The following is a 27,136-nucleotide window of genomic DNA, read 5'->3' as shown; positions in this document are numbered from 1 at the left end:
TGGAGAATTTGGAACAAAGTTTTCCCATAATAGTTATGAGTGGAGTGGCATCTTTAACCCTTTCATGTCCTGTCGACAAGAAGCTGGTGGGAGATGGAAGAACTTTGAAGTTGGTGATGTTATTCAGCCTTGTCTGTGGAAGGAGTATGGCTCAGGACCTTCCTGATGGAAATCCTGTGCCACATATCTGACTCCAAACAGCTCCTTAGCTGCCTGCTGAAGGAGGCAGCTGGGTGCTGGGGATGGTCTCTCTGGGAAGTTCCAGCTGTTGTGCTGTTTCAGTGCCCTCCCGAGTCAAAGGAGACACTTTTCCCCCAGCAAATAGGGAATTACTCTGGCCCATTTATGAAAGAAGGAGCAGAGACCAGCTATCCCTCTGCTCTCTCTTTCTGCATTAAGGAGAATCCCAACAGTGGCTGCTGGATGCCTCAGCTGGTTACCAGACCTTGGAGCTGTGGCTTCTGGAGAATATCAGGTGCCCTTGCAGCTCTCCCAGAGCAGAGTGTGTGGTGCAGGGTATGTGGCTGGTGTCTGCCTGCCAGGGCAATGAGGTGCCCTCACCTTTATGTCCTGCTTGCCCTGGTCCTGGCACAGTGCTGTATGTCTGTGTGTGAAATGTGAAAGGGAAAATATTCCATCCATAAATTCATCAAGGCTTTCAAGTGGGCAGTTTTCAGTGGCAGAGCTGCCCAGTGTCATAGCACCATCTTGGCAGCTTATTTTGGAGTCTCCCCATTGTCCATGGACTGTTAATTTTGAGGTTAAAGTCCCCACAGCTACAAGCATGCTCTCACAAAGGCAGCATGTTCCTGTTTGTTAATGTTATTTTATTTATTTTTTTGTTACCTGAGGGTATTTTCAGCAATAAATTGAACACAAAGACAACTGTTAATATCTTCTGTCCTCATTGAGCAAATCATATTTATGAGTGATTTATAAGACATTTTTAAGTTCCTGAATACTTCCTTTCATTTGACTTCACACTTGCCAGTGAACAAAAAAGCTGCAGGTTGGGAGCTCAGAGAGGAAAGAAAAGCTGGTTGTTATAAGGGATCACAATTAGTATTTGGTACAGCAAACACTGACAGGGGACAGAGTTACCAACTGTTTGTGTTGGGCGGCCTTGAGGGATGTGGAGATTACTCAGGGTGTGTTGGTGAGGCACCAGCCTTCACCTTCCTGTGCAAGTGCCTGTGAGACTCCGTGCCCATGGTCCACCCAGTGCACATGACTGGGGAGAAATCAGCCAGGCCTGGCTGCCCTGCCTGTGAGTCAGGCCCTGCTCTGCGTGGGTACCTGGCTGCTGGAAGCCGTCCTGCTGCAGCCTCTGCCCTGGCTTGCCTGCCTGCTCCTGTCCTGCCTGCTTGCTGCCTTCAGTGCTGCTCCTGCAGGGTGATCTCTGGAAGGGACCCTGAGCTGGTGGTGGCACCTGGGTTTGGGAACAGCACCCGTGTGGATTTCATGAATTGGTTTGCCTCGAGCTGGAAGTGATGCTGCTGCTGTAACCCAAGCTGGGCAGCCTCTAAGCCAGAGGCATTTCTAATGGCTGGCAGGTTCCTCCTGGGCTTTTCAGGACAGCACTGCTGTTCCCCAGGCTGCTCAACTGAGGTGTGCTGCAGGTATCTCCCTCATCTCTGACAAATGTTTGTCCAAAAGCTGCAGAGTGGCACAGCTGCAGTGAGCTCCAGCACGTGCCTGAGCTGCTACAGTGCTGCCCTGTCAGTGTGCCACATGCCAGGCACTGCAGCTCCCCTAACACACAGCCTCTCACTGGCAATTTAAGTCTAACCCTGGTTTGCTCCAGGAGCAGCAGCAGTGGCACCTGTAACCTGAATCAGATTCCCTGGCTGCCTCAGGGGCCCTTCCATGGGTCTGAATTGCTACTAATGGCAGACTTTGTTCAGCCCTTAGCATTTCAGCAAAGCCCAGGGCAGGCCAGGCTGCTGAGCATGCCTGCAGAGGTGCTGCTGTCCATCTATCCCAGGGCAGGGGCCTGAACACCTGCCAGCAATTGCATCTCCTGCATCTGCACTGAGCAGGGCAAGATGTGGATTTGCATGGGGCCAGGGCAAGCTTCTCACAGGCAAATCAAGGAGAGCAGTGTGCCCTAAAGAGGGATCCCCTCAGCAAGAGCAGCTCTGCAGAGACTTGGGGTAAAACTTCTGCTGATTTGGGAGATTTCTGGTGATCATGTTTCTTTCTAGCTCTAGGGCTGTTCTGTTCAATGGGTGGATAGCAATGCAAATGATTTATAAAGTTGACCTACAAAACAGAAGTTAAAACTGAGCTTATGCCTGAATATTGAATTTTATCAGAGTAATTAATCTTAGATGTCTGCTTAGAATTTTTGAGTTACAGGGCTGTTAGTAAAGATTAATGGAAAATTAAATTTTAGACACTTACTGAAATATGAATGATCATTTTTATTTCAGGTCACATTTTATTTCCTTGTGCTGCCATGTCATCTGTCTGAGGGTCTGTGCCTGCTGGACCTGCTTAGAACAAAATCCTGGGTGCACAGAGCAGGAGGAAGTGCAGGGCAAGGTGTGCAGAGAGGACAGGGCACCTTTCCTGAAATGCAGTTAAAGTTGACAGTCTAAGCTGTTCCCAAAAGATCTTCCCTGCTGAGGAGTGGGGACAATCCTGATCACATCAGTGCTGCCTTCTGTTTGTACAGTTCCTGGCATGGCTTGGCCTGGATCTTGCCAGACAAGGTCTGTCATGTTTGGAGGCAAAGCAGGTTTAAAAGGGCAGGGGTTGGCACAGAGGACAGACCTAAGCTGGGTTTATGTTGTGATACAGGTGAACCCTAATGCTCTTCTTGGTTACTGATGACAGTGCAGTCTCCCAGAGGCCATTCATCACCTGGCCTTACAAACTGGGATCAGCTGGGTGATTCTCTGACAGTGCTGCAGACTTTTTTATCTGTGAGGAATGCCTGAATATTTTTGTATTGACTGCACAGCTCTAGCACACTACATTTTGGGTACACAGGTAGCACACACAGGCTGGTTGCCTGCCTGTCCTTTCATTTTGGTTCAAGGCAGAAAATGGATGGACTGGGAGCTGCAGCAGTCCAGGAGAGGCAGTGGCTATGGCAGCTCCCCAAGCTGTTCCTGTGGCAGCTGTAAGAGAGATGAAAACCTTTCCTTTTAGCACTTACAAACTTCATTGAATGAGTTCTTCCAGGGAGAAAGTCACAAGAGTAGCCAGTTGTCTGTGCTACAGAGTTCATGAGCTTGTTTTTTGGGAAGACCTTTGGTTAATCCCAGTTTTCTGCAGGTTTTGGAGGGATCTACATGGAAACCTCTGAGTGCCTGAGCCAATCTTTTAGGCAGAAAAGCTCACAGCAATCAGAGGAGTGTTCCTGCAGAGCTGGCTCAGATGTCCTTCTACTCTGTTAGGAGAATGGAATGTGCCCTGTGTCAGACAGGATGCAGAGAAACACACAAGACTCCATCATTTTAATGCCAGCAGGGATTTCTGTAGCCATGTGGCTCTTGGGTATAGTATTAGGAAGAATGAGAATTAGAGCTGCCTCTGCCTAATCAGCAGAATGATTCTGGATGGTTATGAACACTTGAAGTTAATCTCATTAAGTGTATTGGACCAGGCAGGCCTTTCCCAGCTCTGTAGGTGCTACTGGATGAAGAACTGTGGGTGCTTTTGGGTGTGTGGCCAGTTTGCAGTGTGGCACTTGTCAGATGTGCAGTGTCAGTCCTGTTTCACCTGAACAAGTGCTTGTGACAGGACAATAAAGGAGCTCAAGGAGATAATAAAAGCTCTGGTGGATGAGAACAATGGCTGGAAATGGACACCTGGGAAGGAGGGAGAGCAACAGGGGACGTGTGCAGCCATGCACATTAAAGGATTTTTCCAACCTGCAAGTTTTGTCTCAGGTGGTCTCGCTGAACTAGGAGTGGGTCCCTGTAGGAATGACCTTGAGGGATTTTTCTTCCATCAATGTGTCTAATTGCTGCTTTATGAACCCATGAGGGCTTCCAGCTTCCATAGCATGGTGCAGCAAGGAGCTCCCCAGTGTGCCACCACCTACAGTGCCCTGAAGTAGGCACTGAACAGAGTGAGCCCAAACAGAGACAAGCAGAAGGTACCAGGATGGAACAAGGGAGTGCAAACAGCAGCAGGAACTGGGATTGGTGGTACTGGCCCAGTTTTCAGCACAAGCATTCCAGAGGAGAGTGGAGGAAGTAGCATTGTGCTTGAAAGGTAAGATTTATAGTGGCCAGATGAAGAGGGTAAAAGAGCAAGTTCAAGAGTCAAGTGACAATGTGGAAGAGAAGTCTGAGAAGAGCTTTTACTCTAAAAATGCTAAATATCTGGGAATAATGGAAGTTTGAGAAGCACAAAAGATGCAGTGGTGCAGGAGAAAAGCAAAGGAACAGAGGAGAAGGCACTGTAGGTGCAGCAGAGGTGCCTGTCTCCTCAGCATCCCAGCTGTACCCATGGCCCAACCCAGATGATGGGCAGGAACATGAAAATAATGAAGATGTGTTTCCCTATTGTCTGCTTCCAGGGATGTCCTGAGTCACAGAACTTTGGGTTCTTCACATTCAATAATCTTTGGCATATCATTTCATTCATTTTTCTAATAATTTTCTGGGTCTTGCTTGCTCTGAATCTCCCCATAATCTTTTCAGTTACCCTGGGCCTTTCATCCAGCCCATGGGTGGCTCAGCTACCTTCATGCTAGCACATATTTCAGGGCTGAAGTGATGGTGAGAGCCATGGTCCCTGAAGTGCTTTCAGAGCTTAGTTTGATGGAGATGGGAGGGAGGGATGGAGGGTGAAGGAGGTGGGAGACTTCTGTGTCCAGTAATTATTACAAAAGCACCACTGAGCTGGGGCTGCTTTTCCCATGCCATCTGCAGGATGCTGCCAAGTTTGTGACTGGCTGAAGAGATGCCTGCATAGTGTTTGTGAAATCAAATGTGACAGTAAAATCTGCTTCTGAGGACAGTACAAGTGGCAGCATGGGAAGAAATAAAACATCTTTCTCAGCTTTGATTCCAGTGCAGGATGGCACATGGGAGTAGCATGCTCAGGGGCTTTGGAAGCATCAATCCATTCCTGAGCAAGAGCTCCAGAGCATGGCAAACACCTTCCTTGCCTTGGAGCTGCCAGGGCAGGGGTGCCACCAGCAGCCCCTCTTTGGCACTTGTGAAATTCTGGATTGATGAAAGGAGGATGCTGCAGCTGCTCAGCAAATGCTCAGACCTGCTCTCAGTGTGAATCAAGCAGTGCTTCCAAGGGGGAGCTGGAGGAGAGTGGCTTTGTAGAAGAAAGCAAAATCTCTGCTGTGCATGGTAAAGCACAACTGCTCAAACCCCAGTGCTGCTCAGAGCATCTGCTGTGAGCAGCCCTCTTTGGCTTTATGCTCTGCTGCTTTGGTTTGGCCCTGCCAGCTCCAGACAGGGACATTTCTTTTATATTGCAAGGGGAAGAGCAATGCTGAGGGGTCACTGGGTGATTACAGTGTGTTGTATTTAGGGTCAGTGTGACTCAGTGATGTGCCAGATCCTCTCTGCCATCTGCAGAGCCTGCTGCAGTGTCTCACTTTGCTGTGGGTGCTCTTTGGTGTCATAATTTGAGTTTCCTTGAAGATTGTGGTCACTGTGGTTATTTTTTGACTGCTGTCTCATCATTTCACATCTCTAGTCTCATATTTTATTAGTCAATAGTCAATCCACTTCCAGATTGCTGAGTTTTTTTCTGACTTTAAGAATTTCCTCTCCCACGAGATGCAGCCATTTCTGAGACAACTCATCCCTCAAAATACATGCATCCCCAAAAGTCACTTAGCCTTTGTGTCAGTGGGGCCAGGGAGCCCCTGTCCCCTTCCCCTGTGAGCAGATGCATCACCTGCCTCCTCAGCTGTCCCAGGAGCTTGTTAGGTGCCTGCAGGTGGCATGCAGGGCTGATGTCACACAGGGGACTTGGGCTCTTGTTCAGTCTGTCTTGTTTTAGACCCTTTTTCTTTTCTGGAGTGTTTTTCTCCTGTTCTCATGACTGTGTCATTGTGTCAAGTCAAGAACCAGGTGCTGGGAAGAACTCACAAAAGGCAAAATCCTATTAAGAAAAACTTTCCTCTTTCTCTTTTTAACTGATTGCAGGCTCTGGCTGCAGTATTGCCATTTGCTGCAATTTGAGACACCCATGTCCTTTTTCTGTATAGATGGTAGAGAAATTGTACTTTACAGATGAAGAATGACATGCTGGGCTCCCCCCAGCCCATTTCACCCTGGGCCAAGGAAGAGAAGTCCCAGGGATGCTCTCACCATGCTGAGCTGTGATACAAGCATGGTTCATAGCAGCATTGCTGTCTGTGAGCATGACATGTTCACACTCCCTTCCATGCAAATGCAACACCAGAAACCTTTTAATTAAAACTGCAGGTGTATGTGCACATGGGGCAGAATCCAGCCAACACATCTAACCTCACCTCAGGTGGAAAAGTATGAATTAGAACAGTTTCATCAGCTTCTCCCTGAGCTGCTTGGCCACTGGGGACTGCTGATGTGCACCCACAGAGCTGTCCTCATGCCTGAAGTGACTTTCAGCCACCTGATGGAATTTGAATTCGTAGTTCTGGAAGCATTGCCTAAGGTTCCCTTTCCTCAGATGTGTCCAAACACTCCTGGCACTGTGTTCAATGTAAAAATACAGTTTGCAGGGATATTCTGAGTAATAGTTTAGCAGAAAATAGAACATGGAGGGTCTAAGTTCACCCCAGCACTTGGGGAAGTGGAGGGAGTAGTACCAGGTATGTGCTGCACCCATAGGAGCATGGACAATAGCCCTGCTCTGCTCCTCACCTTCATCTGGGCCACCTGTCAGCCAAGGAATGCCAACCTCAGCCTGTGTGATTGCACAGCACAGAGGATCCCAAGGACTCACACTCCAGTGAGGCAAATTGCTTTTCTATTCTCTGATTATAGCTGGGCTTGCATCTATTGATTTTCTATTGCCTTTGATGAGTGCTGCTCTCCAGAGTCTATGGGAAACCCTGGCAAGTTCAAGAGCAAACAAATCAATTAGTAAAAAGAGATTGCAGACTGAGGCATTGATAATTCTCATTCATCTGTAGGATTGGGCAAACCCAAATGTATCATGTGTGGGTGCTGTGACACAGCAGCAGTGCCAGCACTGGCAGCTCAGGCTCACACAACCACAGTGAGGGATCTTGCATTATCAGTATAAAAGTGCAAGCAAGAAGATTAAAAACACCCAAAGATTAAATGCACAATGTGCTTGTGAGAGGTGTCAGTGTCTCCCAGTGCTCAGCAGATGTGTGGCAGCTGGCTGCATTTGTCTTGGCACTACAGAGGGCACAGCAGGAGCCTGTTCCAACAGTTATTTTCCCAGATGAGTGTTTTGGGGACATCCTGAAATCAGGAGCAGTGGGTGCCTGTGGGACTCATCCCAACATCCAGATCAGAGCAAGGAACAGGATGTGTAGGGTGAGATGATTCTCACATCTGGACAGGAACAGCTCTGTGGGCCAAAGGAACTCTGGCAGAGGTGATGTGAGTAGGTCTCAGGTAGCAGTCATTTAATTGTTGTTCCTGAAATAGGTGATTCTTGTCTCCCAATCCATGAAGTGTTTAGCCAACACAAATGTTTGTAGCTGGAGGTTTTTTCCCTCTGTTCACAGCTGTGAACTGACTGTATGTGTTTTGTGCAGGCAACAGAAAGTTATTCCAGGGCAAGTTAAATCCAAGGATTCTGCTAAAGAAACACTTTCATAAATAGTAGATAATGAGCAAAAGTGCAGGAAAAAATTCAATTTAAGAACATGAAGGGTAATTGAGAGTTATGAGTCTAAAAAATGTCTTGAGCACTGAATTCTCACAGCTGTTTAACAGGATGGTGTAGCCAGAACCAGGCAGAGCCCTCAAAGGCAGCCTGCCTTAAACTGTGGGAGCAGGCAATTGATAATGCTGAATATGAATGTGGTTAGGAGATGTGCACACTTGTTGAGAAGATCAGAAACCCAATGATAAATCTGTGGGGGAAAGTAGAATCAGAATGAGTCATTTAAATAGTGAGTCCTGGTAAATCACTGCAGTGTTTGGTATTGCAGCACTGCTTTGAATTGGTTAAAATGTGTGAAATTGGGGTTTGACTCTGTGTGCTCTAGTAAAGAACCTTTTAGATCAGACACAATGTTTTTTGCCTTGATATTTTATTTGAGTAACAGGCAGTTGAAGGCTCCCCAGGCTTCCTACATGTCTCATTTGAAGAATGTTCTTTCAGAACTCAAATCCAAAGGGATGCTATTGTGCCTCTTGGCTTAATGCAGGACTGCCCTTGTTGCTGAGGCAAAATCAGCTCTTTGAGTATTTAAAGAGTCACAAAGCACACCTGATTGCTTTTCTGAGCTCTTCAAAAACCATCCTAGCTTGCAGTTCATGTTCTTGATGCATGGCCCTGGGGAAAGAGTGGCATCATTGCTGGGGGTACAGCTGCCATCCAGACACCTGGGCTCCCTTTGCTGTCAGAGGGAGAAGAGCTCTCCTCCTGTGGAAAGTCCTGTTTCCCTGGCAGGGTCAGGGGAAGAAGGCTGAGCATCTTTTTCTCTTTGAATCTAGAAGATTTTAGAGCTGAGCAAAGTGAGATGCATCAGGCTTGGGTGTGTAAATATACAGTCCAATACCACATACAAAACAATATCATCCCTATGGCTGTAGGAGTATTTCTGTTCAGCATTTCCTCTGTACAGCCAAGAGGAGCTGTCCTGAGCTGCAGGAGTGCATCAGCTGCTCTGTGACCATTGGGCTTTTCATGTGTCCAGGAATACAGCCTGCCAGAATCTTTAATCTGATTTTATTGCTGACTGAATAATATTCTGTTAAACTGAACTCCCCCTTACTACATTTGCCACTGCCACAGTTTACTTGCTGTTCATGAAAGTTATCATCTTCTTTTCTTCCTGTGGTTTTTTTGTTTTGGTTGGGGTTTTTATTTGTTTAGTTTTGGGTGGGGTTTTTTGTTGTTGTTTGTGGGTTTTTGTTTGTGTATGGATTTTCAATTGTTTGGGGTGGGATTTTTCTTGTTTGGTTGGTTTTTGGGGCTTTGTTTTGGTTTTTTGTTGGTTTGGGTATTTGAAGGGGTTTTTTTTCCCAAAATTGTAAGATAAAGGTAGGCTGAGAAAAATATAAGTCCATACATCCATATCAGATTGTTCAGTACATTTACAAGCTTTATCAGATTTATTTAACAGCTCCTGTTTAAATACCCACCAACAATATTAATTAGCATTAGTAATAGTCCCAGTGTTTGAATCCTGTACCATTTGCTGTGACACTTTAATATCATTGACAGACTGGAGAAGAACAGTCACAAACAGCCAGAGCCATTTAGGCTGGAAGTCCCTTTGAGTTCTCTGGTCCAAGCCCTAACTCAAATCATGACTTCAAAGCAGTCACTACCCATGATAATATTTTATATTGGCCAATTCCCCTCAATCTTATCCATGTGCACTTTGTGATACTGATTTGGTCTGGTTTTGTCTCCCAGCACTGAGGTTACTTCAGGCTATGGCAGGAAGCTAAAGGGCCTCCAGCTAGGATACTTCTTGTAGATCCTTTTGTTTGTAGATCTTATTGTTTGTAGAAGATGTTGCTTTACATCTCCTTCTCCTTATTAAACTAATTCGATTGAGCCTCTTTCCTCTCTGGCAGTAAATCATGTCAGCTGGGGAGGTTCTGGGACGTTCCAGAGCCATCTCTGGTACAGCTCTGAGTCCCTCTGTGATGTCCCCCAGGCTGTGAGGACCCTGTGTGCAGTGTTAGAGCAGTGCCACATGCAGCAGCAGCCCCCAGGCCTGTGCATTTCTGCCTTGGTGGTGCTCTGGCTGGCTGGGGAGGAGGCTGCTCTCACCTGCAGCCCAGCTGCTGCTGGGTTAACCATTAACTCCCAGCTCCTGGCCTGGCAGGGACAGGCTTTTGTTTTCAGACTGGAGTCTGCTCGCTGTGGCCTTTCCTGTGCTGGTCCAGTGCCATTGCTGGGGTTCTGCTGGGGGCTGAGCAGCCTTTCCTGCCTGCAGGCAGCTGCAGTGGCCTCAGTGCTGTGGGGACAGCATGAGGGAAGCTGGTGCAGGAGCAGACATGGCCATGGTGCTAAGGGAGGGGACAGGCACGTGGCCAAGCTGTGCTCAGGACACCGAGGTTCCTCTCCTGGTGCTGCTTGCAGTGCTCCCTTCAGGGGCTGAAGAGCCTGAACCCAGCCATGTGGGATGGTGATTGCCCCACAGATCCCCAGTGGTCCTGCAGGAGATGGGTCCCACAGGTGCCCAGTGTCACCAGGAGGGTCCCTGGGTGCAGCCTGGGCCCCTGCCTGCCTGGAGATGATCACCTCCAGCCCAAGGCTGTGGGTCAGGGGCTGCTGCCTCCCTTCCTGGCACTGCCTCCTCCCCACATCCTGCTCATCACTGCTTGACACTTTGCAATAGGAAACTCCTGCGTGTTTCCTCTGCAGAGAGGTCCACAAAAATTCTGGAGGTCAAGTCCTGTTCCAAGACAGATTGCCAGAGCAAGGCTGCAGATCAGAGCTGCACTCATCCTGCCTGCACTCAGGTTTGCAGTAGCCCTCTCGTGCTCTGGGCCGTGCTTCAGGCCCAGGGCAGGACAGTGCTAATGCTGAGTGCCAGAGGAGGATTTCAGAGCCTCCAGGGGCCCTGTCCTGCTCCTCCCTCAAAGCACAGGGGGTTGTTTAAAAAGCACCCTGCCAGCTCTGGGAATAGTTCACACTGAGTGTGTCAGTGTGCTGAGGTGTTCCAATTGCTGCTCGTGTCAGCAGCAGCAAGGAGAGGCACAAGCAACTGCTCATCTCCTGGGTGGGTGAGTGGGTGGCAGCCAAGGGCCACAACAGCTTTGGAGATGGGAGGGAGAAACTTGAAACTCCACTGGTAGAGTGTCCTTGGGATGTGACTACAGCCCAGGTGAAGATTTCTGCTGAGCAGCCTGAGATGCTGGAGAAACACTGGCAGTGTTAAATGGCAGCATGTCCCAGTCCCCTCCATCTGCCAGCTAGCACAGGGGGCTGCCCCATCCTCAGTTATGGCTGGGGTTTGCATCCTCAGTTATGGCTGGGGTTTGCCTTTTTCTGATTCTGTTCATGAATCTTCAACACCAAGGTGTCTTCAGGAGAGAGGTGCAGTGCTGGGAAGAGAGATGTCTGCTGCATGGGCATGGCTGTGCACAGGGACCTGGATCCTGTGTGAGTGTGACCCTCTGCAACCTGGGGCCTCACATGTGAGCAGCTGCCCTGGCTGTGGAGCCCTGGCTGAGGCTCCACTGGTGGTGCACAAACCACCTGGGCAGAGCAGCAGAGGAGAACAGTTCCTGCCCTTAGCCATGGGGAACAGGCTGGTTTTGGAAACCCTGTATAACCAAAGTAAATGGACTGTGGCTCTTCTCTGCAATTTCATTTCACCTAATTTAGTACTCAGAAATGTGTTTAATTAAAAAGTTATTTATATAAGCATTGAGAGCCTAACTTAAACTGTGAATATATTTCTATTCTGAGCTCTTATATTGATTTTGTGCATTTTTTCTTTCAGGGTGAGATTGCCTCCACTCCAAGGAACAATAACAATACTGGAAATACACAAGGTGTATACCATTCACCCAGCCTAAGAAAAGCTTTGTTCTAAAAGGAATAAAAGAATCATGGCAGAATGTACAGGGTACAAGGAAACCTCAAATCGGCACCTGCGTTTCAAACTGCAGAGCCTCAGTCGCCGCCTCGATGAACTGGAGGAAGCAACTAAAAATCTGCAGAAAGCAGAGGATGAACTGCTTGACCTCCAGGACAAAGTGATCCAGGCAGAAGGCAGCAACTCCAGCATGCTGGCTGACATTGAAGCCCTGAGGAAAAGAGTGCTGAAGATTGAAGGCAAGGATGAAGAAATTAGGAAGGCTGAAGAGCTTTGCAGATTAATGAAAGAAAAGCTTGAAGAGGAGGAGAGCCTCACTCGAGATCTGAAGTCAGAAATTGAACTCCTTCAGAAGAGAATGGCAGAGCTGGAGAAGCTGGAGGAGGCCTTCAGCAGGAGCAAGAACGACTGTACACAGCTGTGTCTTAGCCTCAATGAAGAAAAGAACTTGACCAAAAAGATATCTACAGAATTAGAAATACTTAGAGTGAAAGTGAAAGAACTGGAATCATCTGAGGACAGGCTGGATAAAACTGAGCAGACCTTAACAGCTGAGCTAGAAAAGCTGAAATCCTTAGCCCTGAGCTTTATCACGGAAAGAAAACATTTTAACGAAAGAGAAAAGCAAAATGAAAAAATAATCCAGGAGCTAACACAGAAACTAGAACAAAACAATAAACTAAATAGGGCAGATCAAACTAGAAATGCATCCAACTTGCTAGAAAGGTCATCCAACAACCTCCTGGACAGAAATGATATGAGAATTGAAGATGACTTGACTTCTGCACTGCCTTCTAAGGAGACCAGGAGGAAGGGAAGTGTGGATTACCTGAAACACGTAGAAAATGAAACCAGGAATAAATCAGAAAACCAAAAGAATAAAAACCAGGAAGACAACAAAGTGAAAGATCTCACTCAAGAAATTGAGAAACTTAAAATTCAGATCAAACATTTTGAATCTTTAGAAGAAGAACTTAAAAAAGTGAGAGCCAAAAATAATGATCTGGAAGACAGTTACTTGAGTGAGCAGAATAAAAACAAACTCTTAACAGGTCAGCTAGAAGAAATAAAAATGCAAATAAAGAAACAGAAAGAGCTGGAGAATGGAGAAGTTGAAAATGAAGATACAAGCTTTTCTAGCAGGGGAAAGCATGACAGACCTAAATACAGAGGTGTCATGACTGAATTGGCAGCTGCTAAGCACAAGCCAAGGGAGCTCTCACCACAGCAGCGCCGGGAAAGAGCACGGAACAGAGACTTCTCCCTCAGCAATGACAGCTACAGTGCCAGGAGGGTGCCCAGTCCAAGCCTAATGAACAGAAAAGCAGGGAAAGCTTCTGCTGCATCTGCCCTTTCAGACACTGCTGTCACAGATACAAGAAGGCTGGAAGAGAAATCTTTAGTTTCCACTGTTTGTTCTGGTCAGAAGGAAAGCTGCATGGTGCAGAACGAGGGGAAGAGGTGCAAAGAGCAGCCGTCTGTCCTCAGCAGGTATCCTCCTGCTGCACAGGAGCAGAAGGCTTGGAAAGCACCTTCCAAAGCTGTTGGGGACACAGGCCTGAGATCCAAGGCTGAAAAGCCATCTCAGGTGTTCCGTGGGAGCTGCCAAAACGGTGCTGACACTCGGGATGAAAAGCCAGGCAAAGGAGAATCGACGGGTTCTGTGTCTGAGAAGCTGAAGGCAAGTCAGGCTGAAGTCAGTGAGTGCCTGGGGGACACACAGCTCACCAGGGGTAACCACAGCTCTTCCAATGGCACAGCCTCAGCTTACAGGTACCACGTGTCCTCCAGCGTGTCAGCCTCAGACTCTGCTGCCTCTAAAGTGGAAGCAGCGAGCACTTTTGCTGCATCCCACAGACAGCCCTCAGAGGGGAGGGCTAAAAGGGCAGTGATCTCCCAGGAAAGAGAAGCTGCAGACACATCACTCGAGAGTGGGAAGCTTTCCATGCTGACAAAGCGTTCCCATCGCTCCAGGAGTCAGGAGGACCTTCTGCAGCTTCTCACTGGTCTTGATAAAGAAGGCACGGAGCAGTCTTCAAGTTCAACTGCAGATCATGTAAATATGGGTTTAAAAACTGATTCCAAAACCATACAGAGTAACCAGGAAAAAAATAATTCAGATGAAGAATCAGGGAGAGGCAAAAAACCAACCACTCAATCAGATTTTGAGACAAGAAAGAAAGTCAGTTCCAAGCAGTTCTCCAATTCTAGGGGAGTTTTTAGAGCTTCACTTTTTGAAAATGACAAAAAAACTGTGAATGATGAAGACACTACCAAGTGCATAAAACCATTAGATGCCAGCACTGGAGAATTGAAATCCAGAAGATCCTTCAGCCCTAGAGAAGCTCTGAGATCAAAAGCCATCATTAAACCTGCAATTGTTGAGAAGGATATGAAGGCAATCATGGGAGGGACTGTTTCAGAGGCAGAGTCAGAAAAACAGAAGTCTACTTTTAAAATGGTAACAAATAAAATGACAAGCAGCATCACAATCTTTCCTTCTGAGCCAACAGCTCCAAGGACCTCTGCAGATACAGCAGCAAAGGAAAGGCACGTTACCACCAGCAACATCAGAGTTGCTTCAAATGAGCCTTCACCATCAATAACAAACAATGTCCCTTCACCCTTTGAGGTGTCAGTTAACAGAAGTACTCTGAAGTCATCTGAGACAGACAGGAGTGGAGAGGCAGTGCTGAGAAGCAAAGCTGAAACAGTGGTCTCGAGAAGCAGCATTATGCTAAAGACTTCTGAACTCCCAGAGAGGAACAGTGAGGCACCTTTGGAGACAATCAGCTGGAAGAGCCACGGCTCGTCAGACGCAGGCTCATCCGAACCCAAGCACGTCACCGTCAGGAGTTCCTGGAGAACAAGACAAGGCCTGCATTCCCTGGAGGACTCTCAAACCAAAGTGGAGAAAAGTGCAACTTTCAGTGCCACAAACTTGTGTAGATCCTCAGTGGACCTTTTAGAAGGGGAAGGGAGTAGTTCAAAGCCAGACTTCCTGGAGCAGACTTCCTCAAGGACAAGTGCCACAGCAAATTCTTGGAGTGCCCCTGAGCTGGGGTCCCGAAGGACCAAAAGTAACTTAAGTGCATCTGAGCTGCTGCCACGCAGGAGCTGTGCCAGTGACCCTGCAGCAGCTGCTGCCTGGCAGCGCACCACGCCCCCTGTGAGTACCCTGTCCTCACCACCCTTCCTGCTGATGAGGTTTTCCAAGTTGCCTGTTCCTTGTAGGCTGCATGAGTTGAAATTTTACAGCTTATTTCCTAAGTGCTGCCTCTCCCCAGCTCCTGCTGTCTTCCTTCAGTGAATTCACAATTCACAGCACCCACAGCTTTCTCATGTGTGAATTACCAGATTTAGCCTTCTTGAGATGAGATCCATCTGCTTGGGTCTTGTAATGCCATATGAGTAACCACATAGTAGCATCAGAGAAGATATAGTCACAGCTTAAGTAGGACGTGGCATGCTTTTCAGAGTGACTTTATGTAGCACTTTAAATTTGGAGTAGAAATGAAAAAATGATGGAAATGAGCAGATTTGAGTGGGGTTGTGCCTGAGGCAGAGTTGTAGCTCTAATGGCAGCTGTAGAGATGGATAGAGCTCCACGGTTTCCTCACATGAAGCCAGGCTCTGCTCTGGAAATGCCTCCTGGGCATGCCCATAACAGGTGGATGCTGGTTGGTGACACAAGGCTGCTCCTCCCTGCTCTGTGCCAATGTTGCACCTGACAAGGAGCAAGAGCCACAAGCACAGCTGTGCTTTCCCTGTTCCTCTGAGTGTCCCAGTGAGGGGAGTCCCTCCGAGCAGTGGCACCTGCAGACACAGCTGGGATGGGCTTGCCCCTGGAGCTCAGGCTCTGGCAGATTTCAGCTGAACTCACTCATTTCAGCAGCACGGGCCCTTCTGGCCATTAAAGCCCACGCTGGTTTGGCTGCAGCTCCTGCCTTGCTCTTCATTCAGCACTTTTCTGAGCAGCTCCTGCTGCTGCCAGTCTGCAGGAGGAAGCAAGCTGGATAATCTGACAGGGCTGGTGGCAGAGGAGATGGGTTTGAATGACTTTGGCATTGACAAAGATGAACTGGTGGAGGTAGGCAAGGAGTTTTACATTTTCAAATCTCTTCCACTTCTCTGGCTATGGGAAGCACAGAAGAATTTACACATAGCTTTGCAGAGAGTCTTTTGCCTGGTGTTAGAAAGTACAGGGTGGCCTTCCAGCTACATTTGGAAACTGAGAATACATTGTCTCCCTGGCCAGGGTGGGTCACAGGGAATCTGTTCTGCTTATTCATGAATCCAAGCAGAGCTGATAGAATTGAAGTTGTTCTTCTGCAGAACAGCAATTCATGTGCTTGGGAAATGAGAGATCCATTCCTTGGGTGTCCTTTATCCCAGGAGTTTCAACTCACTGAGTTCATTTACAACTGAGTTCATGTGTGGTTGGTTGCAGAGCCATGAGCAGTGGGCACTCAAGGATTTCTTTTCAGTTTTCCCCCTGGCAGCCCACCCAGGGCTGAGTGTAGCTCTGCAGGTGCTCTCCAGGCTGCTGTCAGATAAATTTGCCAGATAAATTTGTACTTCACAGCAGCTGAGGTGTACCTGACAGAGCAACCTGGTCTCTGCCTGCTCAAGCCAAGTATATCCAGGATGAGCTGGGTTCCAGCCTTCCTGTGTCAGGAGAGCAACCACATGGTTGGTTCACACAGAACTGAGCTCAGGATCTCTCTCTGTGTCAGACTCTGCAATAAAATCACCCTTGGCACCACACAGTCACAAACCTCTTGGTCATGGATTGTGTACCTTAGTTTGTAAATGAGGAGTATGGAGTTAACCTGAAAGACTGCAGATACTCAATTGGACTGGAGACAGCAAATTGTATGCAACTTAAAATGTTGCATGTGCCCTTGGAAAAAGCCCTTTGAGGGGTATCTTCAGGTTTGCCATATGCCTCCTGTCACAGCAGCTTTTTTCTGCTGGGATTTGTGTTTCAGTTAAAGATGTGACTTTTTCTCTGGCAGAAGGCTGGACCCTGAGCTGTCCTATGAGGTATCACTGTCACCTCTTTCCAGCTCCACTATCCACAGTCTGACATTGCCCTGAGAATCTTATGTGGGAAACATGAGACCTGTGCTGTTTGTGCCAAAATCTGCCTTCCTCTCTTCCATTGCAACCTTCCCTCTGTGTATTGCTGAGTGGGGCAAATGTCTCTTAGGGAGCTACAGGAGGTGTTGACTCTTTGGAGCCCCAGGGAGCAGGAGGTGCTGATGGATGAGTGGGTGCTGCAGCCTGGGGAGCAGCTCCCTCTGCTGCTGGCAGCTCCCTGAGGACCTGAGGCAATGCAGGACCTGGAGCAGCCACTGAGTTTGGGCTTCATGTTTCACAGAGTGGAGTCTGTATTCCTCTGGTGTGATGTTTGATGAAAATTAGTGCAAATGTGCTGGAGGCAGGGAGCAGATGAGCAGCAGCAATGTCAGATGAATGCATGGTTTTCTTATGCCTCTGACATTAATCCCTGGAGCTGGGCTGTCTGCTGCATAAACTGGCAAAATTTTAAAGGTAGGCTTGTCTTCAAGGGAAGCCATCATCCCTTCCCTGATGGTAGAAGTGCATCTGCTGGAAGAGTCTCCCAGGCAGTGTCCAGGGATGTTTCTGACCCTTCTCTCCCCTGCTTTGGGACTAATGCACAGAGCATCTGTAGTGGGCTGACCCTGGCTGGGTGCCAGGCTCTCACCAAAGCCCCTCTCCATCACTCCCCTCCATAACTGGACAGGAGAGAGAAAACAGAATGAACCTTTCCATGGACCTCAGTAATTTTGTCAAAGGGGTCTGTGCTGTTTTGTGACCATGCACCCCTAACATGGCTTAAAATTACTGGTTCTTGAGAAAAGATCTTTATGAAATAGCACATAAATAAGGCCATGGCAGAGCTGGCCTGGTGGTTTAAGTCCCTCCTTGCTAAAAGGACTCAAACCCACACCTTACACTGCAAACCTGGCACTAGGACCCCAGTGCTGTTCCAGTTCCTTCACAGACCCTGGATCCCAATCCTTTTTATTTTCCTTTGCACAGGATGAAAGCAAGGATTTTGTGTCCAGTTCCAGAAGGAAGCAGTATGGCTCTTCTGAGTACCTCCTCCAGGCTGACAAAAGGACAGCCACCAAGGTGGAGCTGCAGGACCCTGAATCCAACTCCCCTGCACCAGCAGGGCTCCAAGGAGAGGAGCAGGTATGTGAGGAAAGGGAGTTACAGGGCAAGCAGCCAATATCTGAACTGACCTCCCAGACAACTTAGAGTTGTCCAAAAAGTCTCCACTCTTGTGGGAGAAATCAAGTCTGAAGTTAGCACTTGCCAGGGGGGGAGTGGCTGATGTATTTTGTGTTAGAAACTTGTTTCAGCAAGCTTTATGGCTAAGAATATTCTCAGATAGCCAAGTGGTACTGCATCTAGTCATCCTTGTACATGAATCAATCAGGGATGGAAAAAACCTTTGGAGAGACACAGGCAGAGTCCCTGCTTCAGCTGGCAGCTTTACTACTGCAGCTTTACTACAGCTTTACTGCTGGAGTGTTTGCTGCTCTGCCACCCAAGGGACTGTGGTCCTGGTGGGATTTGGGATGGTTGCCAAGGGCAACAGGAATCCTGAAATGGCCCAGGGCAGCTGTGGGCAGCTGTGAGCTGGGTTTGTCTCTTGCAGGGCACTGCCCGGGCTGGCCGGACCTCGCGGAGATGAGCTGTGCTCCCTTCTCAGTGACCATGTGAAGCAAGAGGCAGGACAGTACCAAGCTCACAGGCACCACCACCTGCTTGTAACCTCTCCAGAGGCTTCAACCAGCCTGGAACCAGTTTTGTAACGTGATTTGAAAGGTACAAGAGCTTTACCAGTGAATTCTTTTTCTTCATTGCTGAAGAGGCAGCTGCAGAGACTTTGCTCAGGGGACTCCCACTTCTCATCTCTGTACCTGCAATCTTAATCTTCCCTGTAGGATGATAGGTCTGTCTCCATATGGAAAGTCTGACTACCTAAGCCTCTCTGAACAATGGTACTCCTTGCACAAGAGAGAACTTTTTGTTCACCTGCATTCACACAAGATCCCAGCAGTGTCCCTGTGATTGCACCCAGCAGCCCATGTCCACCACGACTGAAGGCTTTCAGTTCATATGGAGAGTTTGCATTTTCCTAACACACCCTTGCTGGCTGGGGCAGTGGTCACCTCAGCACCCTTAGTCTCCAGGCAAGAGGAGACTGTTCCCCACTGGTTACTTAACAAATTGAGAGGGGAGAGCAGAAAATGTTGTTTAGAAGGAGTTGGTTCCCTATCACTGTCAGTCTCTGCAACAAGCTTTGCATGATCATCACCAGTTGAGATCTACACCAAGAAGTCATCCAGTGAGCCAGAGCAACACAGCAGGGACACCTCCTTCTCCTCCTGGGACCAGGGTCCATTTATCTGGAGCTTTGTGTGTTACACTCTGCAGGCAACAGCTCTGTGGCTTGTGCAAGGCACTTGAGCCCTATGAGAAAAAGAAACAGGTGCTTTCCCTCACAGACAAGCAGAATGTCCTTGTTCCTTCCCAAACAGGGTGGAGACAGCTGGATTGGACCCTGAGCTGTTCTATGGGAGCTTTGGTCTGTGCCTCAACCCCTGTCTGCCATGCCTGGGACCCAGGTATGGTCAGAGACTGCTCAGACACAGAGCTGTGTGTCCCCATCAGTGCAGCTGCTGTCACTGTGGGGCAGACAGGTGCCCACAGCCCCAGGAGCTGCTCAGGTCACCAGCAGCATTGTCCTGAGCAAGGAGATTGCCCCTGGCTCTCACAGCAGGGCTCTGGCTGTCCTTCCTTCCTTCCTTCCTTCCCTTCCATCCCCTCCACAACCACCACTGGCACCCCAGTGCTGCCTGTCCCTCTCTGCAGCAGGACAAGGAGAATGCTCCAGACAGAAAAGGTCCTTGAGCTGTTTCAGAGGTGCTGTGGGAAGAGCTGCACCCCAATTGCTTCCCTGTCTGAGCTGTACCCCACACTGGTGCCCATCTCCCAGCTGTGCAGGAGCAGGTACCAGATTGCCTGTATGCACCTCCCTGTGCTGCAGCTCCTCCCTGGCCTGGGAAATGCACACCTCAATTCTGAGAAGAAAATTAATCAAAAAAAAAAAAAGGAAAAAAAAAAGCAATAGAGCTGGTTGCAAAATATCTATGAAAGCATTTATATAAAAGGGATGTGTTTTAGTGACATGATTATTTTTTTTATAAAGATTGTTTGGAGGAAGGGAAAAATTATTTTTGGAAAAAAATGTTTCTTTTTGGAATTTTAAAGATGTTTTCCCAAGTGTATATTTTTAACCCTTCATTTTATTCTTTTACATATCATGACATATATGTCAACTTGCATAACAAGACAAAAAGATGTTTTTAAATTAGTACTGAGTGGCAGCTCTAATAATCTTTAAATTATATTAAAATAAATTGTATCAACTGCTTTCTCTTACCATTGACATGGTAGTGCTAGTAGAATGAGATAATGGGAAAAAATTTAAACTCAAACTCCAAACTAAAACTGAAAGAAAGTGAAATTCTGAAGCTAAATTCAGACTTCTTCTTGCCTCCCCCTGCCCCGTTCATCAGGAAGGACTGGAAATCCTTATGGATTGTGCAATCTGAAAGCAGTGGATGTACCAGTCCTGTGCAATGGCTGTGTCCTTCCTGAGCCCCCTGCTCTGCTCAGCACCCAGAACCAGCTGGATTGCTCAGCAGCAGCAGCAGCAGCAGCAGCTCCCCCCCTGTGTGCCCTGCTCCGTGCCCAGCAGTGCCCAGCCCACCACAGGCTCTGCCTCTGCCTCTGCCCCTTCTTCTCCTGTGCCCTGCAAACTAAACCTGCTCCCTCAGCTGCCCAAATGCCTCACTCTGCACCTGCTTGCTTACCCTGGGAGCAGCTGGGAGGCACCTTGGGGTGTCCCTGACACATCTTGGTGTGTCCATGACACATCTTGGTGTGTCCCTGCCTCTTCAGATGTCACAGGGATTCCCTCTCTGCTGCTGAGCTGCTCTCCACCTGTCAGCCAGCCACAGAGGCTGTGGGAGAGCCACTGCTGGGCACTGCTTTGTGTCTGCAGAGCCCTGCAGGGTGTGGGGCTCCCCCTGCCCTCCTGAGCCCTGCAGAGTGTGGGGCTCTCCCTGCTCTCAGAGCCCTGCAGGGTGTGGGGCTCCCCTTGCTCTCAGAGCCCTGCAGGGTGTGGGGCTCCCCCTGCCCTCAGAGCCCTGCAGGGTGTGGGGCTCCCCCTGCCCTCCTGAGCCCTGCAGGGTGTGGGGTTCCCTCTGCTCTCAGAGCCCTGCAGGGTGTGGGGCTCCCCCTGCTCTCAGAGCCCTGCAGGGTGTGGGGCTCCCCCTGCTCTCAGAGCCCTGCAGGGTGTGGGGCTCTCCCTGCTCTCAGAGCCCTGCAGGGTGTGGGGCTCCCCCTGCTCTCAGAGCTCTGCAGGGTGTGGGGCTCTCCCTGCCCTGGGTCACTGCTGGACAGCACAGACAGACAGGAGGACAAGGATGGCTCTGGGCAGTGACTGAAGCCTTCCCTCACAGTCCCAGCCCCATCCTGCTGCAGGACACAGCTCCACACTCTACAGGACGTCCCTGCACATCCAGCAGCTTCCTCCTCCTCCTCCTCCTCACCTTGTTGGCGTGGACGTGGCTCAGCACGGTGCTCCCAAAGAGCCTCCCAAGGGAAGTGGTTTCAGCTGTGGTGAGGAAATCTCTGCATCCCTGTGAGTCAACATGTGGGGTGAAATCAGCTTCCCTGAGCCTACCCACAGAACACTGGCTCACCCATCAGCTTTTCAAGCCCACTGCTCACCCCAAGAACACAGCCCCGTGTCTGAAGTGCAAGGGACGAACCACCAGCAGCAGTGGCTGTTGGGTTTTCTCCTTCTGCCAGCCAGGACCAGGCTTTGCCCAGGCAATGGGAGAGCTTTCCCCTGCTGCTCAGCTGGCTTAGCCCCAGCTACTGCCCCAGCAACACAGCGCTGCTGGCACTGTCTTCAGGTGCTCCTCACAGATGATGTCTCTCCTTTCTCCAGCTGCCTCAGTTATTTGTTCAATATTTTACAGCAGATACCTTGAACTCCTGCTCTAGACTCAGTTTCACTGCTTGTAAATACTGGACACAGATGTCACTTGGTAACTGCACACTGGTTGTTTTTACCACAGCTGAGATTAAATCTGAGAAAGAAAACCCTACCTAGTATGGAAAGGGGCCATGCCCTCTAGTCAATGAGTGCAATAGGAGCTGATTGTATTATTAATCTTATAGCAATGACTTCAGGAAACACAATGTGTTTACTCGAATTGCACACTTTTTTTGAACAGCTGTAAAATAGAGTATATGTGTAAATATTGCCATCACTGAAGAAGTATTTGTAATTTTAGCATATAAATATAACCGGCTTTCCAGTAGGCTTGATGATGCACAAGGCCACGCATCGAGCCCTCGGGTGATTCCAAAGTTGTAAATGTATTTGCTGTACAGAGGAAGTGTCAGTGCTTGCTGCTCCCAAGGAACCTCAGCTGCTGGTCCCTTTGGAGAGCCAGTGCTTTCCCCAGAAGGGCTGGCTCCAGTCTGAGGGCCCAGCAGCTCACTGCTTCATGAACGGCTTCCTCCACGTCTGGGCCACCTGTGCTGCCTGCAGAGCTGCCTGTCCAGCTCCTGAGGGTCTGGGGTGACAGCCTGGCCCTGCTGCTGTGCAGGGCAGCCTCTGGCCAGGCCCCCAGCGAGGGAAAAGGGCAGGAAGCACAGGGCAGAGCCACGTGCCTTGCTGCTGCAAGAGACACTCGACACGAGCAATCTCCCAGCTGCAGCTTGAAGCAATAGCCACACTGGTGTCATCTCTAACCTAGCAGACCTCATCTCTGCCACCCTTGCACACGGCTGAAGCAATCAGGGCACTGCTCCAGGCCAGCCCAGGCTGAGCTGTGAACAGAACACAAAGCCATTGTCAGCAGCTGCCTCCCTGGTCAGAACCCAGGGCCCACAGGATCCCCCTGGGCTGCCCCACGTGCAGTGCCGGCTCCTGCTTTGGGGAAGCAGCACTCCAGGCTGCATGGAATGTATTTTTAAGAGAATAAATCTATTTTTTTGTATTTGTGAACATATATTTGGGTGGGGCAGCTTAGTTAGAAGACAAATAATGCAAGCAATCTTTTCATAATCACAGGTTCATCCAAGTAAGCAGATTTTCCAGGGTTGCAGTATTGCCTTTTCCCCTAAAATTACTTTGTGTCCAACAGAGCTATGAGCAGTGTTCCACCCTTAGAACTTGCCCTGTCTCAGCATGCTGAGTAGAGGAAAGCCAGCACTTTCCTCCCCAGGCTGCCCATGCAGTGGATACAGATGGTGCTCACCTCCTTCCAGCGACACAGTGCTCTTAGTCTGCATGCCAAATGTAAACACACTCGTATCTGCATGTCTCTCCTGACTCAAACACTGTCAGTGCTACAGTATATAACCAATAAACACTCTTCTCTTTTTACAAGGTGTGATGTGGTGCTTACAGCAGTGCCCCTTGCTGGGGGTGCTGCTGCCCCTGGGAGAGGCACTGAGAGCAGAGTGGATGTTGTGTGTCTGTCTGTGTGTGCTGCAGCTGAGCACCTTGCACTTCTTTTTGTGCCTTGGTTGAGGCAGATCTCAGATGCTCATTCCAGGATGCATTTGAGGCAGGGATGGGGAATAGACAGCACAGCAAGCTGTACACAGCCATTGTCCCCTGAGGCTCCCTGAGCTGGACATGGCACAGCTGGGAATGGCCTGTGCTGCTGAGGGGGCCCAGGAGCAGTGGGTGTTTGCCACGAGCCTGGTGTCACAGAGAGCAGGTGCACAAAGAGTTTCTCCAGATCTGCTGCAGGTTAAGGCAGGGGTCACAGCCAGACTGTCACTGTACCAGGAGTCAGCCCTGTGCCAGAGCTCTCCAGGCAGAAAGATACAACCACAAAGGCATTACACCAATGTCCCTACATCAGACAGCAGCCCCAAAGCAGGGATTTCCAGGCTGGGGATGTCCTGTTGTTCCTCTCATCCCAGCTAGCGCTGCCTGTTCTCCTGGTCCCTGTTAAGGTTAAAGGACAAGCACTGGAATTCCAGTTACATCCCCTGGGATGATCATTTCCATCTCCTTTGGGATTGTTTAACACACCAGGAGCCATTCAGTGGTTCCATGTACTGCAGCAGGTGGTCAGCAGTACAGCACCAGGCTGTTCTACACACAGAGTTCACCTCAGGACACTGGAACACAGTTCAGCACCTTTTCTTTTGTTGGAAGTATTTAATAAATCAGTATGCTTAGCATACTCAGTGATACCAGGTTACTCTACAGCAGGATGCAGGTGGTGTAGCAGCCAATGGATCACTTTGGAGAGCTCTGATTTGCTACCGTAGGCAAACAAGTTGCCCCAAATTCTTGAATGCCAGACAGGAATAGAATTGGTCAAAAATATTACTCTTCAAAACAAAGCCATAAAAAAACCACAAAGAAATTTACATACATTCTACACTAAGCTAGTATTCGTAGCAACCAGCTTCTAGAGGCCCTTGTGCAAGTACCAAATTGTAAATACACACATAGGTAGAAAAAACCCCCAAACACCCTAAAAATCCCTCCAACTATTTTGTCTTCCAAGAAGCATCTGCAGAGTCAAAGTCCCTGACCAGCTTTGCAGTAGAGGATTCAGTTTACAAACAGCCCTAGGAGGCTGCCAAGCCAAAGCTCCTGTAAGGCCATTCTCAGACAAGGCTCGTCCAGCGACTCGGGCTCCTCTCGGGAGACGCTGCACAAACTCCTCCAGGCTCCGCTCCAGGCTCCTCTTCTGGCCCTGCAGAGCCCCCTCACATGCTGGCAGCCTGCTGGGGGGGCACTGCGGGCGTGGGCTGCCGGGGCAGGGTGTACATGGCCCCCAGGAACTGGTCGGCGATGCGGCCGGCCTCGCGCAGCCCGCTCAGCAGCGCGCCGTGCACCGTGGCCGGGTAGTTGCGGATGGTGTGCTCGCCCGCGAAGAACAAACGAGGGATGGGCTGGGGGAAACACAGCAGGGCTCGGTCAGCTGGCAGCAGATGCTGCAGGAAATGGTGCTGAAAGGTGCTCAAGGGGCTCTAATCACAGCACAATCTCTGTTAGTGTGAAGGTGGCGCATGCAGGATAGGTCATATTGAACCTATTACAAATCACCAAGAAAATAAAGCTCTACTTGATAAACGGGGTTTGTAACTGTAACTCTACAGCCAAAAGTGTTCAGGAATAATTTGATAAACAGGGTTTGTAACTGTAACTCTACAGCCAAAGGTGTTCAGGAAGAATTTGATAAACAGGGTTTGTAACTGTGACTCTACAGCCAAAGGTGTTCAGGAAGGACACTTTCTAATCCTGGAACATGAACTCTAGTTCCTTCCTTTATTCCTAAACTGGAGCCTTCTAGTTTTGGTCACATCCCACTGTAGATGCTAAGGAGAATGCATTTTCATGGGGGCACTGGCATTGTGCCAGAGTCAAACCATGACAGTAAGCAAACAAAAAAAATTCATTTAAATCAGCAGTTTCTCTTTAAACTGAGCCCTTAAACAACTGCTCACAGAATCATACAAAGTGGGAGAAAAAGAAATGCTCATATAATATGAATTCTAGTTCTTTCCTTTATTCCTAAGCTGGAGCCTGCTTTTTCTGGTCACATCTCACAGCAGACACTAAGGAGAATGTATTTTCATGGGGGCACTGGCATTGTGCCAGCATCAAACCATGACACACAGTAAACAAAAAAAAAAACTTTAAAAATTCATTTAAATCAGCAGTTTCTCTTTAAACTAAGACCTTAAACAACTACCCACAGAATCATAAGAAGTGGGAGAAAAAGAAATGTTCATATATTATATTCTGCAGGGAGTCATTTTAATCATAGCTGTGTGTATTAATGACTTGTATCATTAGAACAAGAACTCAAAGAAAGCCAAAGCCACACAGCCTTTCCTGGCAGTGCTTTCAAACTTAATTCTCTCAATCTGGAGATGACCCCTGCCTTCATTGTGTTGCCCCCCTTATTCAGAAGAGACCTTTTGATACCTGTTCTTCTCACTCTGGCCTTCACCCTCCTTCAAATCACTACAACTCACCTAAAGATGGTAATGGACAATAAAAATATGGAGTACAAAACACAGGTATAATATGAAATACTCTTTTCAGACATAACCAAACTGGCTTTCTGAATAAAAATGCTCTTTTTTTTAGCAAACAAATGACATCAAACCTGTGATAAGAGAATGAATGAACAAATTAATTCATTTTGTTCTGAGCTTTTTCTAAAAATAATTTCTCACCTGTGGAGCACCTGGAATGGCTGGTCCTGGAGTGATTGGCTGAGCCATCAGATCATAGTCATTTCCAGAGGAGCCAGCAGCCACATAGGAGTAGGATCCCCGGGCCCAGGGGTCAGCACGCCAGCGGGACACCACGGTCTCCTTGGGCTGAGACAAGACAGGAGCTTCAGTGCTTGGCAAAGTGCAAATTCTACACTTTGAGACAAATACAAACAGTGCAAATTGCAACAACACAAGGGACAAAGTCCTTGGGCTGATGGTGGTGGTGAGCTGCACGTTTATATTCTAGGAGAACACAGACTAAGGTGAATTTTTGATGGCAATTCCTTAAATCTTTCCAAAATATCACCAGACCTTGCTGCATGTGCAGTGTTCCCCAATGCACCCTTCCCTCCACTGACCTGGGGCACAGCACTGCTGCCAAAGATGCCTTTGAGGATGGCCAGGCACCGACCCACAATGACATCATCACTGATGTTCTCCATGATCCCTGCTGCTTCTCCTGCCACCAAGGCCAACAGAATGGGTGCTGGAGGGGGGTAGGAGAGAAAAAAGAACAATTGGATTAATGAAATTGAATATTTTGATCAGACAAGTTGGACTTGGATACAAATGGATCTGCAGTTAAGGGACAAAGTTAGAGGCTAAACAAGTCCAATGAAATAGTCCCAAATTTTCCACCAAATATGGTCCTATTAGTACTATTAGAAAATTAGGACTACCAATAGTAGTAATAGTATTACTATTATTAGTAGTCCTAAATTTTCCACCATTTTTCAATACAACAAAAAGAAAATGAATTGTTATATGGCAAGGTACTATTTAGAATTATCAGGAGAATTTATTTATTAAAAACCTAAATAAAAACATCAGGAATGATGTTTCAGTGTTTCATAATCTAATCTAATCACATTAACTGAAATGGTAATTGTTGTTTTTGATTTCAGTCATCTGACTTGTGCTTCAACATGAGGTTTTACTGTGTTTCTGTTTTATTTCTACCTGCTCTGCCTCCTTCATGAGAAGGAAGGCTTAGAATGCAGCATGTGAAGCCAATTTGTACATGACATGATCTTTCCATCTAAACCAAAACCACGACCCTGCTTGCTAACCCCATAA

The 27,136-nt window shown here is 48.3% G+C and overlaps 2 protein-coding genes across 4 annotated transcripts in view; one reads left to right on the top strand and one right to left on the bottom strand.

Annotated features, from left to right (window-relative positions):
* LUZP1 (leucine zipper protein 1) overlaps positions 1-23,192 on the top strand; it is a 32,108-nt gene extending 8,916 nt beyond the window's left edge. For both annotated transcript variants that reach the window (XM_054648443.2, XM_077189769.1), the window contains exons 2-4: positions 11,582-14,846; positions 17,747-17,902; positions 18,372-23,192. In XM_054648443.2, the coding sequence (XP_054504418.2) occupies positions 11,691-14,846; positions 17,747-17,902; positions 18,372-18,407 (3,348 nt within the window). In that variant the 5' untranslated portion in view covers positions 11,582-11,690 and the 3' untranslated portion in view covers positions 18,408-23,192. The remainder of the gene's footprint in view (positions 1-11,581; positions 14,847-17,746; positions 17,903-18,371) is intronic.
* A 752-nt stretch (positions 23,193-23,944) lies between these two features.
* KDM1A (lysine demethylase 1A) overlaps positions 23,945-27,136 on the bottom strand; it is a 28,425-nt gene continuing 25,233 nt past the window's right edge. For both annotated transcript variants that reach the window (XM_054648156.2, XM_054648157.2), the window contains 3 exons: positions 26,419-26,546; positions 26,018-26,164; positions 23,945-24,724 (listed from right to left, as the gene is read on the bottom strand). In XM_054648156.2, the coding sequence (XP_054504131.2) occupies positions 24,539-24,724; positions 26,018-26,164; positions 26,419-26,546 (461 nt within the window). In that variant the 3' untranslated portion in view covers positions 23,945-24,538. The remainder of the gene's footprint in view (positions 24,725-26,017; positions 26,165-26,418; positions 26,547-27,136) is intronic.

This window comes from Agelaius phoeniceus, chromosome 22 (genome assembly GCF_051311805.1).
Source record: "Agelaius phoeniceus isolate bAgePho1 chromosome 22, bAgePho1.hap1, whole genome shotgun sequence".
NCBI classification, from domain to species: domain Eukaryota; kingdom Metazoa; phylum Chordata; class Aves; order Passeriformes; family Icteridae; genus Agelaius; species Agelaius phoeniceus.
The sequence above is the reverse complement of the archived record's forward strand: the minus strand, read 5'-3'. Positions and strand labels throughout refer to the sequence as shown.